At 31.5% G+C, this 18,960-nt stretch overlaps 1 protein-coding gene across 1 annotated transcript in view; it reads right to left on the bottom strand.

Moving 5' to 3' along the window:
- Positions 1-16,549, bottom strand: part of LOC139498758 (uncharacterized) — a 30,622-nt gene extending 14,073 nt beyond the window's left edge. The window contains exons 1-4 of the mRNA XM_071287296.1: positions 16,224-16,549; positions 7,181-7,375; positions 5,673-5,782; positions 2,388-2,475 (exon numbers count right to left, since the gene is read on the bottom strand). Coding sequence (XP_071143397.1) covers positions 2,388-2,475; positions 5,673-5,782; positions 7,181-7,375; positions 16,224-16,278 — 448 coding nt within the window. The 5' untranslated portion in view covers positions 16,279-16,549. The remainder of the gene's footprint in view (positions 1-2,387; positions 2,476-5,672; positions 5,783-7,180; positions 7,376-16,223) is intronic.
- Positions 16,550-18,960: the final 2,411 nt, after the last annotated feature.

The following is an 18,960-nucleotide window of genomic DNA, read 5'->3' as shown; positions in this document are numbered from 1 at the left end:
GAAATATATCAGTCGATACTTCTTGCGTAAACACTAATTTCTATTTCTGATTTACCTTTCAATTTTTAGATTACCTTAGTAAATGTCAAAGGGGTTTATTTAGGGTTCACCAAAACTCTTTGGAACAGAAACATATATAGATATAGGAAGATGTGGTGTGAGTGCCAATGAGACAACTCTCCATACAAATAACAATTTAAAAAGTAAACCATTATAGGTTAAAGTACGGCCTTCAACACGGAGCCTTAGCTCACACCGAACAACAAGCTATAAAGGGCCCCAAAATTACTAGTGTAAAACCATTCAAACGGGAAAACCAACGGTCTAATCTATATAAACAAAACGAGAAACGAGAAACACGTATATATTACATAAACAAACGACAACTACTGTACATCAGATTCCTGACTTAGGACAGGTGCAAACATTTGCAGCGGGATTAAACGTTTTAATGGATCCAAACCTTCTCCCTTTTTCTGAAACAATAGCATAACATCACAACAAAGAAAAACATACGATAAAATATCAATTGGCAGACTTAACTCAATCAAAAAACGTATGATTAAACAATGAACGAATAAATTTGATCTGCGATATCTGAATACAAATGCACAGTTAATTAAATATTAGAGACAAACATTCATGACCAAAAAGCTAACAAACAAATTCAAAAACAGGACATGACTGAGAAATATTTAACCAATCAATGTTCACTTTAGAAAAAAACCGGTTTTTTTATAATCTTGAAGTTTATACAAATGTTGTAAGAATAAGTGAAGATATTACAAATAATCAAAGCTGGTGTACAGACAAGATCCGTATAAATAAAAAATGACAAAAAAGCATTATAAACAGTATCAACAGGTCGAATTAACAAGAAAATACGATTTGAGAGTACTCGCAGTTACTGACAGCTAGTTAAAAGCCAAAACCAATTAATAATAAAAAATCATGCATCAGAGACTAAAATCGACTAAAACACATCACAGGGATTTAGTATTTTAACGTCATTAATAGTCAAAGAAGACATGACTTGTGCAATGCCAAAAATAAATGTATCGACAGGTAGTAGTATAGTGAAGAGCGACTTCTATAGAAATAAAAGTTAACGTGTCTGTGTCTCTATACATCTCGCCTCAAAAGATAATGAAATTTAGTTATGTTTTAATTTGCTAATGACAATATCAATATTAGTGCCAATGTGAACTATATTCAGAGATCTTATTACAATATCGGTACGATAACCCTTACTTATAAGTTTGTTTAAAGGTTCGATGAGTTTACAAGGATCACATAGTGATTTCCTCGCTTTAAGTACAATATTACCATAAAATTTAGGATGTGAAATACCATTTTTAATAAGCTTTCTACAGGTATAGCCAAATTTACTAATCAAATCTTTGTATCTATGAAAGAATTTAGTAAAAGTTTTAAGTAATTTATGGTATCGAAATCCCTGACACAACAATTTACCAGTGATGCATTGATTACGTTCGTTAAAATCTATGACATCAGAACACACACGGGCAAACCGAACGAGTTGCGATATATAAACACCGTATGATGGAGCCAAAGGCACATCGCCGTCTAAAAAAGGAAAATTAACAATAGGAAATGAAAAATCGTCTCTTTTGTCGTAAATTTTAGTGTGAAGTTTCCCGTTTGAAATTGAAATGTCTAAATCTAGAAAAGGACAACTGCTGCTGTTTATGTTAGATTTAGTTAAAGTAAGTTCGTTTGGGTAAATTTCTGAAGTATATTTAGAGAACTCTGGATTATTCAACGAAAAAATATCATCCAGATAACGGTAGGTATTTTTGAATGTATCAACCAAATGTAACAATGATGGGTCTTTACTGAGTTTGGTCATAAACTGAGATTCATAGCAATATAGTTTAGTATGACGTCCATTATCACTTTACTAGTATACATATTTTTAGGGGCCAGCTGAAGGACACCTACGGGTGCGGGAATTCTCGCTACATTGAAGACCTATTGGTGGCCTTCGACTGTTGTCTGCTCTATGGTCGGGTTGTTGTCGCTTTGACACATTTCCCATTTCCTTTCTCAATTTCATTTTTATTGTAAAAATTTGGATAGATTTTTCAGTTCAACACATTATAACCGTTTATAAATCTGAGAAAAAAAAACATAAGGAGATTAGGACTTCATGTGTATCTTTCGTGTGGAACAATGACCAACCTGTCATACAAGATTGCCGTCTCTGCAAGACATAGCATCTTCTATATTCATTTTATTCTAGATTTGTCAATTTATTTGTTTAATCATGAGACCAATGTGAGAAGAAATATGTCTACATTGAACTCTGCTGTGAATTACCGAACTAAAGTTCATAGGATTAACCAGTGTCGTGTTAATGTACTCACGTTCCCAAACTTTGTAACAGCCAACACAAGTGCAGTTCGTGTTTCTAACGAAGGAACTTATATTCGCAATACAGTAACAATCTTCTTCCTTTTAAAGACATAACTGAAACTGTTATTGAGAAAATACTACCAAACATTATGTCAAAGAAACATTATATTTAAACAATCATTCATTTAAAGTGGAAAAGTGCATATCAACCATTTATTTATAAATCTTAAACTGTTATTGATTAATATATAAGAAAGGAGAAAATACCACCCAACATTATGTAAAAAAAACCAGCTAACCTAAAAACAAATGAGGAACTATCTGTAAATAACCAACCATTTCATATACAATATATAGGGTTTTCGACACGCAGAAAAATAGGCACATGTAGGAAAGTAAGATGTGTTGACCAAAGTCTTGCTAGGCCAAAACTATCATTGCAACAAAGTAATTTTCCCGTACATTTTGAGGAATTTATCATCGAAAAAACTTTGCAGACATACGGAATCAAAACCCGATTTTATTAAATGATATTTTCAGAAACATGATACTCAACAAACACAACATCGATGTCATAATCATATAAAAAGTATTTTTTGTGAATATTGTCACTAGGGAAACTGTGATGTTAAAAAAAGAATCAATGTTTCTAGTCAACTATTTGTATAAAATGTTTAGGATATTTGGTTCTAGGATGGCAGCTAGTATTTGTCTTCTTGCCTCTGAAATTTGACAATGTTTTTAGGATAATACACAAAAAGTAAAAACTATTGAATACTTATTATGTGCAAAATATTGGCTATTAAATTACCATAAATTTGACCCAATGTTAAAGGTCATTTGAACTTGTGTTTAGTAATAGATTTTTTTAAGAATAGATCATAGAATGTTCAGTTCGCGACATATAAACAGTAAGAAGTCAAGGTCATGTCAACAGGGCTTAGGAACAACTTTTATTTGATAAAAGAAGTAATTAGATTAGTAATACATGATTTGATTCAGTAAAATAACCACTATTACAAAGACATTACTCAAATATCATATTTATTTATGTATCGTGGAAAAGTGCTAGCAGTGCCTATCAACCATTTATACATAGTTGAAAACTAGCTAGCAACAATGCTTTTTGGTTTACATCCAGACAAAAATCAAATATAAATGATAACTAACATAATTTGTTTTTAAATAACACATTGTAATCCAGACTATTGAATTATATGGAAAATTCACTTTCAACAGACGTATTACACATTACAATACAAACATTTAAAGATGTTGTACGATTGCAAATGAGAAAACTCCATCAGAGAGCAAAGGCTATTTTGTAGACAGGTCCTTCGAAACTAAAATAACGAGAGAAAAGGAACAGAACTACTAAGAGGACGACGAGTTCATTTTTTTGCGTGTGGTTTGGCTTTTCGGCATTAGGTTAAGTATAGACAGAATAATGATTTTAAATCGATATAAGGCTGAATTACTTATTTCATATTTTTTCGACGAAAAATTATTTTTCATTGTGTACACACCGTTTTTCTCATTTCAAATCCATTGTGGCTAATAAACATTTGAATGAAGAAAAAAATCCATTGTCTTGGGCAATATTATTGATCTTCATTTGTAGTAACCATCACGTACATTTCATTAAGCATCCCGTATCACAAAATATAAAAATAATCCTTCCTGACTAAAAGAAGTACCCTACACTCTTTGAAAAAAATACATTGCGTGTGTATTCTGCAAAAATGATTATTTTTACTCACCTTGCACACATGGCAAAGAGAGATTTTCTCATATCATTGCGTCGGTCGTCGTTAACCTTTATAAAAACATATTCTCCTCTAAAACTTATTGGTGAACTGAGTAGGACCGGCACAACATTTTTGGACATTTTTTTGTGAAGACATGCAGGTACAACTTTGGTAATTGATGGAGGAATTTTAAGTCTCAAATTTCGAATAATTGTATTAGGTCTGAGAAACAAATTTACGGAATCTTTTGACACAAATGATATTTTATAGTTTACTTATTTGAAAAAAATATCCAGAATACAAATTTGATTTAGTTCTAATTGATAGTTAAGTTCCTGATGTTGACTAAGGGAAAAATACCGTTATGAACGATTGCCTCAATTAGTAAAGCATTGAAAACGGGCCTTGCGTAGTATCTGACTTAATCTGACTTTTACAATGTGTTATGCTGTTGTCAAAATTCACAAGACTAGTGTTTTGTCACAAATCCTAAAAACTGTTTGTACTACAGAGTATCAGAACATCTTCCGTAAAAACAAAACACCGTACACCCGTGTTTCACCAAGGTTACTAGCAGACCTACTATTACAAATGTATCTGATTTCAAAATTAAGCGATTATTTAGTATAAATCTTTTCTGTCCATCGCCATAGGATTTGAGCAAGATATTAACTGGTTTTTTATTTCATATTATGTACATAGTATATATATCATCTCCCTAGAACATTTTTATTAGATTTTACTCTAGATATTTAATTGGTTCATTTTTTCGTATTAAATATAATTATAATATCGTTTTGCAGTTGCTAGAAGTTGAGATGTTCATTGAAATTAACTTAACAATATCTACACCGAAAATGACATAGTCGTTGTCGTCACTCCTTATCTTGTGAGATCCTCTCGTGATTAATCCCGCAGTGAAAAGTACAAGTACATAAATTTTTTTATTCCCTATGCTTTTGGCCAATCAAAACGTTTTATGTTATATCATGACATGTGTGTGGTCTTATGTCCTGATGGCCTTATGGGGACACCTATTATAGTCATGCTTTCACTGTATATTTGTTATCGAAGATAATGTGCAGAAATGAAATATTTAGCATCCAATAGTCTTGATTACAACTACACAAGCTTGTTAATTTGCGTCTAAAATAGTGTTTTGGGAAACATTTGCATGTAAAATATCGTTTTAAGAACAACACTATAGCATTAGTTTCAAACTAAACGCAATTTGATTGCAAACAAATAATTAAGTGGGTCATATTTTCATTTTTTCCGGGTGACCGATTTGAGATGAGGGGTTTGGTGCTATTGAAAACATAAAAATGAATCAAATGAATAAGGCACATAGTCACATTCAAATTTCTCTTTGAAAAATTGATAAAGTTTGAGCACTTTATTCTTCTTTTGAGTCTTTCAAAAATGTCCTGCCTATCGTAGCAAATGAAACCGTTTAATGTACAACACCTTAAAATGCCTTATGTTACCGATTCATTGTTATTCGTGGATATGATCATATACTAAATTATTGACAACGTTATACGTTACCTTAATACTATAAAATTGGTCCTCCTCGCATAACATTTGACATTGCAGCTCCAAAGTTTGAGAACGTTCAAGTTTAAAGTGTTGAAACTTTCCATTTAATAAATAACACCCTGCAAGAAAAACAAAAAAAAAACGCAATATAAAGATCTCATAAAAAATTATCTAATGTTAATTATGTATTTTGAAACCTGATAAAAAGATATGTACAAGTTGAGACTACAGGTCACAACATTCAATCAAATATAACTGATCTTATTTTATATTTTTTGTTCAATTTCAATGCATTTATTGTGTATTTCGACGTAAAAAAATGCGATTAAATTTGGATTTGTAGAATACAAACTACAACTAGATTATTTTCTGTTATATTTCTGGCGGATAGAGACACATTTGCATTGTCATCGGTTTGCAACATGGTCAGGGACTACATTGGTAACTATCTTTGCACCTAGAACCGAAGGTCATCAATGAGTCTTCAATGCAGGGGGGAAAACCATACCCTGAGGCGTGCTTCAGCTGGCCCCTAAACAAAAAGGTATACTAGTTCAATAATAATGGACGTCATACTTAACTCCGAAATATATAAAAGAAATATAGGTTCCGCAACTGCAACAAGTGTACTACGAAATTTCTTTACTCGAGACAGTTAAATTTTAATATTTAAAGAGCGAGCCTTGCCGAGCTTTTTAAATAATTTAAACTTAACTGTTGATAGTGGAGAACTATCGTAATATACGAGTTACAGTGGTGGAATCTGTTTATTTAATGATTTTTATCCTTCCTTTTCAAAGATTTGAGGAAAGTTGTGTACTATTAATGTTACGTCAACAGACATTGTCACCTTTTTCAGGACTTCACAACAAGACAATTCAAAAGAAAACAAGAAAATTTAACGCCACCATTAAACGCCAACTAAGCATTTGCCGAGAACAGATTTTCCATTAGTGAGGAGAAATTTTTTTCTCACACCGGTCAAGAAATATGAAAATAGCACAAACATTAAAGAAACTAGAATTAGAAATCATACAATACTAAAAAAGGCCAGAGGCTACCGATTATGGACGGGCGCAAAATTGCGGCGAGCTTGCTTAAGTCAATTTATAACAATGTAATTGTAATTAGATTATTCAATCTCATTTTTTCAAATATTTTCTCTTCTTGGATTCTAATCTTGTGAAATAACATAATTCGAGATAAAGAAATAACACGATTTCAAGGTGATGATTTTTGTATTATAAAAACACTATATAAACAGTGGCCTATGAAAAAGAGATAGATGACATTATTGGCAGAAACAGCGGATTGTCATCATTGGGAATCATGAAAAGCCCTGAAATGTCGAATTATATTGAAAAAGATATTTGTATCGTATGTCGTATTTGTTTTTTTTACCTATCATAGGAATGGGCTGCTTGATAACAAAAAGCTTCTAGTGTGATTGGCTGCTTAACGATGCTGCCAGATTGAATCTGGTTCTCCATTTAGCAATACTAGATAGATAAACAAACCTTGTATATAAGTCCATTTAGTTAATGTTTCAAATTTTCCAATCCACACATCTTCGTTTGCACTTTTGAATTCGTCTAGTTCCATTAATAAAGTTACGTTGCTTTCCAGTACTCCTCCGTTATGTGAACAGAAATTAGCAGCATATTTCCATGTTTGTGGTGTATTGTAAAAAGTAACATTTTGCATGGTCGATTCTGTTGAAAATAAAAAAAGAGATGGAAATTTGCAACACACACCGACTTTCTTTAAAATTTATTCAGAGTTATTCTGTATTAGAAGAATAGTGAACGAATATTGAAAGATCACATAAAAGAAAAACAAGATTATTAGATAAATGTAGTACTGTTCAAACTCCAGCATGTCGAATGCCAAATATAAAATTCGAATTCATAATTATAACATATAATTGAGAAAGTATAATTTTCAAAAATTAAAATAGAGAAATATGAATATACTACCAGTGCGAAACCTAATGACACAATAGTATATCCCCTGTAAACACTGAAAACTAGAACTTTTCAATATTGATAATGTTTCTCAAATTTTAGCAAGGACGCTATCAATAATGAATTCAAGGATAAATTATCTGGTAAAAAGTAATGTAGAAGTGAGTTTGAATAAGATAAAAACTTACATTTAGTATTAGTATTTCTTTCCTTAATTAGAATTTAACAGCAGACTAAAGGAGATTGGTGCAAAAGTGTTTAATATGTGGATATGCGAATATATTCTACGAGTACCACATTCCATTTTATTTTTTACTTGATTGATGCCGCAATGGAACATGCTTTTTTATTCCTAAATACGTCTATGCAGCTAGTTCAGAGAAATTTACGGGAAACACATTCATTTTTTGTACAAAAGGAATCGGTTCAGCCTCACTTATGAGTCTTATTCAGACGAAACGCGCATCAGCGTATTACATTTTAATCCTGGTACCTTTGATAACTATTCATATACAGCAAAAGTTGTCTCTTTTAAAATTCAGTTACTAAACACGTTCGAACGGACCTTATTCCGATGTAAACGTCGAAAGTGAAGATAATGAGACGATCACAATAATCAAGACAAAATTTTCTTAAAAAACGTTTAAAAATAATTAATCTATTCTTTCTATTTATCTATTTACCTTTAATTTGTAACCTACTAACTTTTATATTTTTGAATTAATGGAGTTTTTGGCCCCCTATTTTCTCATTTTCAAAATTTTGCTTTATAAAGCTCCTTATCACGTTAAAATATTTCCTTAGGTTTGAAGTTTGTTTGTATGAACTTCAAAACCATTAATTTTAAAAAATGGGTGAGTTCAAGGGGGTAAAAGGGCATAAAAAACGCAAAAAGAAGGAAAAATAACGATTTTTGGCTATTATTTCTTAAAATTCAATAGCGTGCGCCTACGTGACTCAGAAAAAAATATTGCGATTAAGACAGCAAAAACAGTTCTCATGACACTGAAATAAAAAAAAAAATCCTGGGTCTCGTTGGCGCAGGCACTGAAAAAATAACTATTTGTTGTAAAATCACCTACAAAATGAATAATAATTACAATATTTAAATAATAACAGAAAGTTAACCCCCATCACCTCTCCTAGGTGCACAAATTAGTGGTTTTAAAGTCATTCAAACAAACTTCAATCATCAGGGATGTTTTAACATAAAAAGAAGCTTTTGAAAAAAATGAGAAAATAGGGGGGCCAAAAACTGGTCTTATCGTACCTTGTCCTTTGTTGAAAATCTAAGAATGTGAATAATTGGTGATCTGAAAGATCTTTAAATAGTGTATTCACATGTTATTTTAACCTTTTTTATGTTTTTTTGTTATCAATATGCAGTAAAGATTGGCATTTTTTTAGATTTCAAATTCACAAGCTTCTTATGAAATTGACTCTATAAATACTAAACATAAAACATCGCGTATCTGCCCAACTGTATATTTTTGATAACACAGGTTAATATATTTATTTTCTTTTCATCAATGTTGATTAGTGCCGTCACCTGTATTGTTTTATTAATTTTTTTCTCGACTCTATCAAAAAAAGAAGCCATGTTCTGTTTATCTTTTTCCCTAGATTTTCCAGTGTACCCCGCTTTTTATCATATTGCGACTGACTAGAATCCTGCACCATAGCGTAACTAAAAACAAAATACAAGTCATTATACATCCAGACACATTATTGGGACTCACTGTCAAACAGTCTCACTGGTATTAAAGAGATAATAGTAACTGCAATTACGATTATCCCAATATGGCGACGGTAGATATAGGTAAAATCTTTACACTCATTTTTCTTAAATGTAGCATGCTTTTGTCAATAGTTACTCAGCTGCAAGGTTTATCTATACCATTACATCATATTTGAATCGTAACGGTGCACTGGAATCGTCTGAGCGCTTTGAAAATTGCCGTTGAAAAATTCGGTATGATAATCGTAACTCTATGGTATTTTTCTTCTTTGATAATCGTAATTTTCTTTATCGGATAATAGTAACTGAAACATAATAAATGTGTCTTTCAGCATTTCAATGGTATTTTGTGTGTTAAAAATGCAAATGTCAAGTTTAACGATGACATAAACGCATATAAAAATAAATGAAGAAACTTACAGGTTAATATCTAGGACAAATTTACCTATATATATATATATATACAGTCATGGGACTAAAGTGAGTTCCCAGTAAAAAAAAGTCCTATCATTTCAACTTGTATATCTATTTATAACTGACAACAATATGCATAACCTTTTAGTTTAAACATATTTTACTTGCAAAAGTAGCAAAAGGGATTGGACACAAGTTATAACAACATTAGAGACGTCCTCTCCCAATATAAATATAAACACAAAGTACATTAGATAATGGCGAAAAAAAACACAACATAGTAGTAATGCATGTAATACATACTTCAAAAAAAAATTAGAAATAAAAAGAAAAAAGAAAAAAAAATACAATATAATAAGGAATAATAATGAAACAACTAGACTGAAGTGAAAGGTTGTAAAGTAGAAATTTAGAATGTTAATTGACTGCTTTAAATCTTTGTGTTATTCTGATATAAGATTGTACGGACTCAAAATGTCTTTGTTTTGCTGAAAAGAAAGGTCACCGTCACCAGCTAAAAGAAGCTCAATGGATATAGCATAACTTTCTAATTTTGAAAACAGTATTTCTCTGGCTTCGTTGTGAAGAGCGCACTGTAAAAAATAGTGTATACTATCCTCAACAGGGTGGCCACAGCTGCATGCGGGACTGGGTTTAATATTAACACGATGTAAATCTGAATTTAAAGAACTGCACATATTTCTCAAACATGTATGAATGATATTAATTTTCTATCCCCACAACTAAAATAGGAAGGTGGTTGTATCAATTTGGACTTCATCTTTCGTTTAAAAATATTTATGTTTTGGACGTACGTATGTCGGGGGTAAGTCTATTCCATTCAAAAGTAGTGGATGGGGAAAAGGATTTTCTAGTTATGTCTAGTCTATAACCGGGTACTACATAATTATTACTGTTTCGCAAATCGTAGTTAGATACTTGACCAACAAGCGGGGGCATTAAATCACAGAGATAATCAGGGGCAGTCTCATTATGTATAGAATAGAACATATTGAGCATTCTGGATTTTCTTCTGTTCACAAGCAATTGCCAGCCAGTTTCAAAATATATAGCTTCCCGACTAGCAAACACGGGCAACCCAGTTACTAACCTCCCTGCTTCTAACGGAACATGTTCTAAATTGTCGGCTTCTTGTTGAGTACAACCATCCCATAACTCACATGCATATTCCATAACGGGTCTTATAAAAGTTAAATATATACGAGCAAGATAATTTCTATTCAATACATATTTCAATTTTTTAGGAAAATTTAATCTCGTGCTTGCACACTTTAAAATATTTTCTATATGTGTATGGAATTTATCATTGGAATCAAAAGTAATCCCTAAGTGTTTATGACAGGAGACAAATTCTACTAATTGGTTTTGAAATTCTATTTCAATATCATCTGGGGAAATATGGCAGGAGAATATCATAGCCTTTGTCTTATTAGGGTTAAAGTTAATAAGCCAATCTTTAGACCATACTGAAATTTGTTCTAAATCGCTGTTTAAGACATCCTCTATAGTGTAAGGGTTATTGCTGGAATAAGAAAGAGATGTATCATCAGCAAACAATCGAGTTAGACTTGTCAAATTATCAGCTATGTCATTTACATAAATAAGAAATAGTAGGGGACCTAATACAGAGCCTTGCGGAACTCCTGCATTAGTATTATCAAAAGGCGAATAGGCATTTGAAACGAAAACGCTTTGTTTTCTATTTGAAATATAACTTTCAAACCATTTATACAGATTTCCATCAATACTATACGCTTTTAGTTTTATTAAGAGGCCACTATGCCATACCCTATCAAAAGCTTTCGAGGTATCACATAATATAAGAGATGTTATACAGCGATCATCAAGTGACATGCATATCCTATAATAAATTTCTATTAGCTGGTGAACCTTTTGATATATACATGTACCTGTTAAAGATACGGAAAATGAAGCAGCTGTCGAGACAGCTATTGTGGTAAGTAGATATTTTGATTTTTTTCAAAGTTTCAATGTTATGTGCGCGTTTAAGTCCGTTTTTGTTTGGTTTTTTTAGGGGGGAGGGGGAGGGGGATTAGCTATATCCCATATCCCAAAAGTGCAATCCTTTAAATTCATTGCTCAAAATGAAAGTCACGTATACCACATTTTCATATGTCATATATATGTTTTGCCTCCAATATCACGTTTATATTAAAATTCTGCGCGAAATGAACAAAAGTTTCCGTCAATAACTTTATAGATACCTTTATCGGTAGATATGAGTGTTCATATTTCCCTTTTCCTTATAATTCAATAAATATAGCCGTCCATTTTTTCCCCTTTGATTCCCTTTTTTCTATTTTATACTGATATAATATATGATTTTAAAAATTTACTTCAAATGTTTTGATCAAATACCCATGTATTTTAGGACGTTTCTTTAAACAGTGTGTATGGTAAAGGATCTAAAATAGTTACAGTTTATTGTTACTTTTGTTTATTGTTACTTTTGTTTATAGTTATTTTTGTTTTTTGTTTTTTTTTAGCCTTACCTATAGTCTTAATACGAAGCACTTGACGGGCTGAAAAAAAACCACACACATATGTATATTGATAAATTACATCAGAAGGCATAACATGTACATCATCACAGTCGGAACTTGTTTAATTACAAAGATTTTTTACAGATTTTACAACAATATTTTGTGCTTCAGAAAAATACATGACCATTAGGTTAGGCTAATTTTTGTTTTCATTTAATAGAAAATAACTTATTGTATGGCAAGTATGCAAATACAAAAATGTTCCTTGTTTAGTACCTTCAATATTTGTCTCTACAATATCTTCCATACATATGTATGCATCATACTTTTCATATACCGAGTATTTATGAATTTTTGAATTAGTTTGTTTCTAATATTGCGGAATATGCGTTATTTTATTCTCCACTTTGCAGTCATTCTTTGAATAAGTATTCCTTGTAAGACAATTTAAAGCCACATCAACTTCAATTCTTCATTTTCGGGCTTTTGGCCAAACTATAAGAGAACACAAATCCATGTTTGTCAAAGAACTCCACGTTACTTAATTTCATAATAGACAAAAAATTCCAACCTTTCTCTATTCTTATATAGCATTATTAACTGTTTAAAGGGTGTCATATTGTTATAATTCAAAATTAAATTTTGTTGTTTATAGTTATTTTCTGAGATATCGAAATTTCAGTGACAGTCATGAAGTAGCTAAAAAAATATGGTATGATTAACAACGAGACAACTTTCCACAAGAGACCAACATGACTCAGATATTAACAAAAATAGGTCACCGTACGGCCTTCAACAATGAGCAAAGACCATACGGCATTGACAGCTATAAAAGGCTCCGAAATGACAATGTAAAACACTTTAGACGAGAAAACTAACGGCATTATTTATTAAAAAAACTAAATTTTATGATATACTAGTATGTAGATATAGGACGATGTGGTGTGAGTGCCAATGAGACATGCAACTCTCTATCCAAATAACAATTTATAAAAAGGTAAACCATTATAGGTCAATGTACGGCCTTCAACACGGAGCCTTGGCTCACACCGAACAACAAGCTATAAAGGGCCCCAAAATTACTAGTGTAAAAACACAATAGCATAACATCACAACATAGAAAAACACACGTTAAAATATCAATTGGCAGACTTAACTCAATCAAAAAACATAAATTAATACACATATGTAGCTGTTTTCCTAAGAACTGTTAATAATATATGCATAAAAAGAAATGTCATAAGATGTTGGAACGTTTCGTAAATAATTCATCGACATAACTTCATTATATGCTATTAGATATATGTTTTAAGTGTCAATATCAATAAAACACTTTCCAGTTACGAGTATCTTTCCATTTTTAAATACCATAATTACGATTATCTTTTTTTCCGAGTTACGATTATCATCCCGAATTTTTCGACGGCAATTTTCAAAGCGCTTAGACTAATCCAGTGCACCTTTACGATTCAAATATGATGTACTGGTATAGATAAACCTTGCAGCTGAGTAACTATTGACAAAAGCATGCTACATTTAAGAAAAATGAGTGTAAAGATTTTACCTATATCTACCGTCGCCATATTGGGATAATCGTAATTGCAGTTACTATTATCTCTTTAATACCAGCGAGTCTGTTCTTATTCCAAATACAATACCCTTTGCGAAAAGCTACAAATACTTTTATAGTTATAAATTTTGGTTTCAGAAAGATTTGGACCATAACCTTGACCTACGAAAATTACCGATTGAATAGGGAATTTATCATATGGACATAATATAACAGCACTGTTCTTCACATATTTAATGTATTGTTAGTTATATTTTATTCACGTGCATCCAATGATGTATAATTTAACAATTTAAAGTTATTAACAGCAACGATCCCTTCCTTCATTTTTTCCCCTCTCAATTGATTTATGACTTTTGCACAGCGATTACTACTGTTGCCTTTATTCATAACAAACAAAATTTTTAATGTGCGTATTGTTATGCGTTTACTTTTCTACATTGGCTAGAGGTATAGGGGGAGGGTTGAGATCTCACAAACATGTTTAACCCCGCCGCATTTTTGCGCCTGTCCCAAGTCAGGAGCCTCTGGCCTTTGTTAATCTTGTATTATTTTAATTTTAGTTTCTTGTGTACAATTTGGAAATTAGTATGGCGTTCATTATCACCGAACTAGTATTTATTTGTTTAGGGGCCAGTTGAAGGACGCATCCGGGTGCGGGAATTTCTCGCTACATTGAAGACCTGTTGGTGACCTTCTGTTGTTGTTTTTTTCTATGGTCGGGTTGCTGTCGCTTAGGCACATTCCCCATTTCCATTCTCAATTTTAAGTATTATTAGAAGTACTAACACTAAGTCACATTTCTACAGATGTCAACGAAATCAGAATATCTAAAGTATGGAATAATCAGCGTAGTATATTATACATGTATTATAATCTGAATTTGATATCTGAAGAATGATGACGAATACTACGCACACTGTTATGTTGTGAATTATAGATACTACATGTGTATCTATTCTGATTATTCGCCAAAAACGTCTACTAATCGTTTAGTTCAGATGAATTTATGATTTATTCTTACTTGTTTACAGGATTGATTATTGTATGTTTAGGGTAGTTTTATAACATGTACTTCTAATGATAAGTACAAATGCAATAAATAATTGACTACTGTTGGTAAAAAAAAAAACTTAGATGTCGATGCAATTACATACATTTGAAAGAAAATATAATGTTAATTAGGGCAATATTAGTATACCGCTGTTCGTAAATCGATTTAACTGAAAATACTCTGGGTCTCAAACCAAACACTGAGGAAAACATATAAACTAATGTAAGCAGCCCTCTAATTTGTAAATAAACAACAGTATCTTCCCCCTTACAAAAACACCAACAGAAACCCAGACAATTTCAATGCATGTATAAAAATAGGCCTTTACGTTAACAATAGTTTTCACAGGTCGGGTACACGACCTTATACGAATAGGCATAGTTAAACATAGTTATTACTGATGTGTCCGCCACTATTATTGTTTGTGTTCAATCGATTTTATCTGTGTCAATCGTCCAACCAATTAATAAGTTGCAGTGACACTCTAATAAACAACTACGTGTTTACAATTTTTTTTAGAATAATTGTTTTTTAATGACATTCAAAGCATATTTGCCTGGAAAAGCTATCATGTTATTTTGATTTTATCTCACATTAAGTTATGTACTCAGAGTAACGAGTAAATGTTTCTGTCCGATTTAAGTATTGCTTGAAATACTCGATTTTTGATTAATTGATTGGTATTAAATCCATAGCGAAAATTTAAATCCAATAGTATGTGCCCGAGAAGTATTGTCCGGGTGGTAAAATCGGATAACTACAGCCGTTAATTCAAAATACCTAGACTAACGTTTACAGTAGGAATCTTAAAAGTGAATACTCGAATCAGTTTTAGACTTAATATATTTATTCTGCGGTGTATACAACGTATATGGGGTATTTTTTGAAAGGTTATTATTATTCAATTATGAATTAATGAACGTAAACTAGTCAAATTGTTCACATTCAAAAGAGTACTATTGCACTATTGCACCATTCGCCACTTCAGAGGTTTTAAAATGCGTGGCTCATCTTTGTTTGACAAATTATATTTCCTTGAAGTTTATTGAATTTTAAACTTTTTTTGGTTTTTCAAATTTTACCAGTTGCTATGGTAGCGACTGCGATTATGCAAATTCTAAACCCTAGATAATCAATAATGAACTTCTGCACATGGTGTTGTTTCATCAATATCTGTCAAGTCAACACTGTTTGACAAGACATGTAGAAGATATTATGAAATAACAATACATCACCCGGGTATCATTAAAGAAAGGTGACATAATAATTATATACAAACATATAACTTTTCTTACCTTCACATTTTAATAAAATAAGAAAAACTGAAACAAGAAATTGTAATGTATCCATATTCACATACTACACTAGTACTTATAAAGGATGACTACACACCAACGAGGAAGTGTTTGTCATAAAATATTCACCTATGTGAATTTAAAGTATCAATTACAACAATACGTTATTTATAGCAGAGGTGAACACAGTAAGTTATTTATAGCAAAGGTGAATTTAAAATACTACGTAGTCGTATCAAATAAAAACATCGATACAAAGAATGTCACTTTTTGGTGACAGAGTATATAAACACACATGTAAAGTGTAGCATTGTTCGTTCAAATGTAACATAAGGATTTATACAGTGAACCTTAAGATTAGGTCATACATTTTAAACATGTTTATATAGAATGGGGTTTACCCGAGGGCTTATCATACTAATTGATCGAATGGTCTCAACAAGACAGGATTTGAACGATTGTTTGGCAAGGTTTTCATCCGGATGAAACATTTATGAGACATATTTTGTCGTTAACAAAAACATGTCAATTATATTTTTTATGATACATGAATAAATAAAGAAACAAGGAAAGATAACTATCAGGAAGTTCTAGAGCAGATTACATCTTACATCCGAATCTTATCAATTTGTTAGAAATCCACATGATGTAAGCATGCATCGCTTTTGATCAATTATTCAAAAAGCGGTATAGATTTTCATTTTTTATTTCGACACAAAAATGAACTGTGAATTATTTCATTCAATGTATCTTATTAACCAGATTAAAGAGGTTCATCATTATTTATGTGAAGGCACATTTCATGGGGTTTTAACTGCTTATCCGAGTTTTTGTTTTATTTCTTTCACATGACAGCTATACAGACAATACATGTACAAACAAATAACAATAAGTAGTATATTCAATTTTAAATCAAATATTGTAGCTGCTATTCTTTAGAAAGAGAATTGTACGGGATATCCCTTGATGACACTGATATATGAAGTTATTTATATATACATATTAAACATATTATATAGATATATTAAAGGGGCACTAGATACGAGATATATAAACAAATCTAAAGTATGAATTCTTTTTTGTTTAATCATTGTTGAAAGTGAAAAAAGAAGTAATGATTCTCTTTTATCAGCAAGTAGGGTTTAATTTTGTCAAATTAAGCTAAGAAATATTGTTGATTAATTATTCACTATCAAATGTACAATTCGATATCATTCAATCCGTATTCGAACCTCTCAGCTATAGATGGATAAGGCATCCATTATTCGTGTTCGATTTTTTAAAGGAAAAAATGTCAACATTGAAAGTGAAACAAAGGTAAACCATTTGATTGACTGATTCGATCCACAAAAATCATTCTTAGTTTTAAGACAATTGTGTTTTGTTAGAATAGTGTTAAAAAAAGAAGTTAGTCCCTGAATGTAAATGTGAACGTATAAAAATCGCACATATTTCTTTCTATTTATTTTAACCTGTTAGTATTCATGTTACAATTGTATTTTTATTTATAGTGTATGTAATAGACTTATCAAGAAGGGATATAGTTACGATACTGTTGTCAGGTCACTAAAGATTGCTTATTTTGGTGTTAATATTGACTCACTTATAGGGTCTTTGCATCGGAACTAAACACATTTATTAAAAAACCAGTTGTTGGCATGACACGGGTTATGTTCTTCTCATATATGTTATGATGGTATGATACTAAACCCCTAACGGGAAGGATTATGCCTGATATTCATATGATGAAATCATAATCTTTCAATCAGTTTAATTGAAGTCTGGAGCTGGCATGTCAGTTAACTGCTAGTAGTCTGTTGTTATTTATGTATTGTTGTCATTTTGTTTATTTTCTTTAGTTACATCTTCTGATATCAGACTCGGACTTCTCTTGAATTGAATTTTAAATGTGCGTATTGTTATGCATTTACTTTTCTACATTGGCTAGAGGTATAGGGGGAGGGTTGAGATCTCATAAACATGTTTAACCCCGCCGCATTTTTGCGCCTGTCTCAAGTCAGGAGCCTCTGGCCTTTGTTAGTCTTGTATTTTTATAATTTTAGTTTCTTGTGTACAATTCGGAAATTAGTATGGCGTTCATTATCACTGAATTAGTATATATTTGTTTAGGGGCCAGCTGAAGGACGCCTCCAGGTGCGGGAATGTCCCGCTACATTAAGACCTGTTAGTGACCTTCTGCTGTTGTTTTTTCTATGGTCGGGTTGTTGTCTCTTTGACACATTCCCCATTTCCATTCTCAATTTTATTCTCTGTAAATTTGTATTTTAATTTAGAGAATAAAATATATCTCTGCCTGTCTGTCTGTTGTTCTTCGGAGGTCTACCCGATAGTAATTTAGATGAAATCAAGTCTCAAATACACATGAAACGCAACTACATATTACCGAGCCCATGCCATGCGAATGGTTTATTTAAACCTTTTTAAAATTTGGGTAAATATTTTACATGCTGATAAATGAAATATGAGAATGTAAGTCAAATTGGTGAACCTGAGTTTAACCGCAAGTGCCCTTTTAAACAAAGCATGACAGTTATAAATTTTTTTTTTATGAAATTAGAAGACGAACAAAACTATTCTTTATCAGTAAAACTTCAGCTAACTATATTTCTTCTTATGCATTGTGTCTGTCATTTTAAGGAACAGATCAAACTATCAAAGAATATTTATGTTTGAAATTTGAATTCTAAGGACTGGTACATGCATTTTGTCTAACCTC

Source organism: Mytilus edulis, chromosome 12 (genome assembly GCF_963676685.1).
Source record: "Mytilus edulis chromosome 12, xbMytEdul2.2, whole genome shotgun sequence".
Taxonomy (NCBI): domain Eukaryota; kingdom Metazoa; phylum Mollusca; class Bivalvia; order Mytilida; family Mytilidae; genus Mytilus; species Mytilus edulis.
The sequence above is the reverse complement of the archived record's forward strand: the minus strand, read 5'-3'. Positions and strand labels throughout refer to the sequence as shown.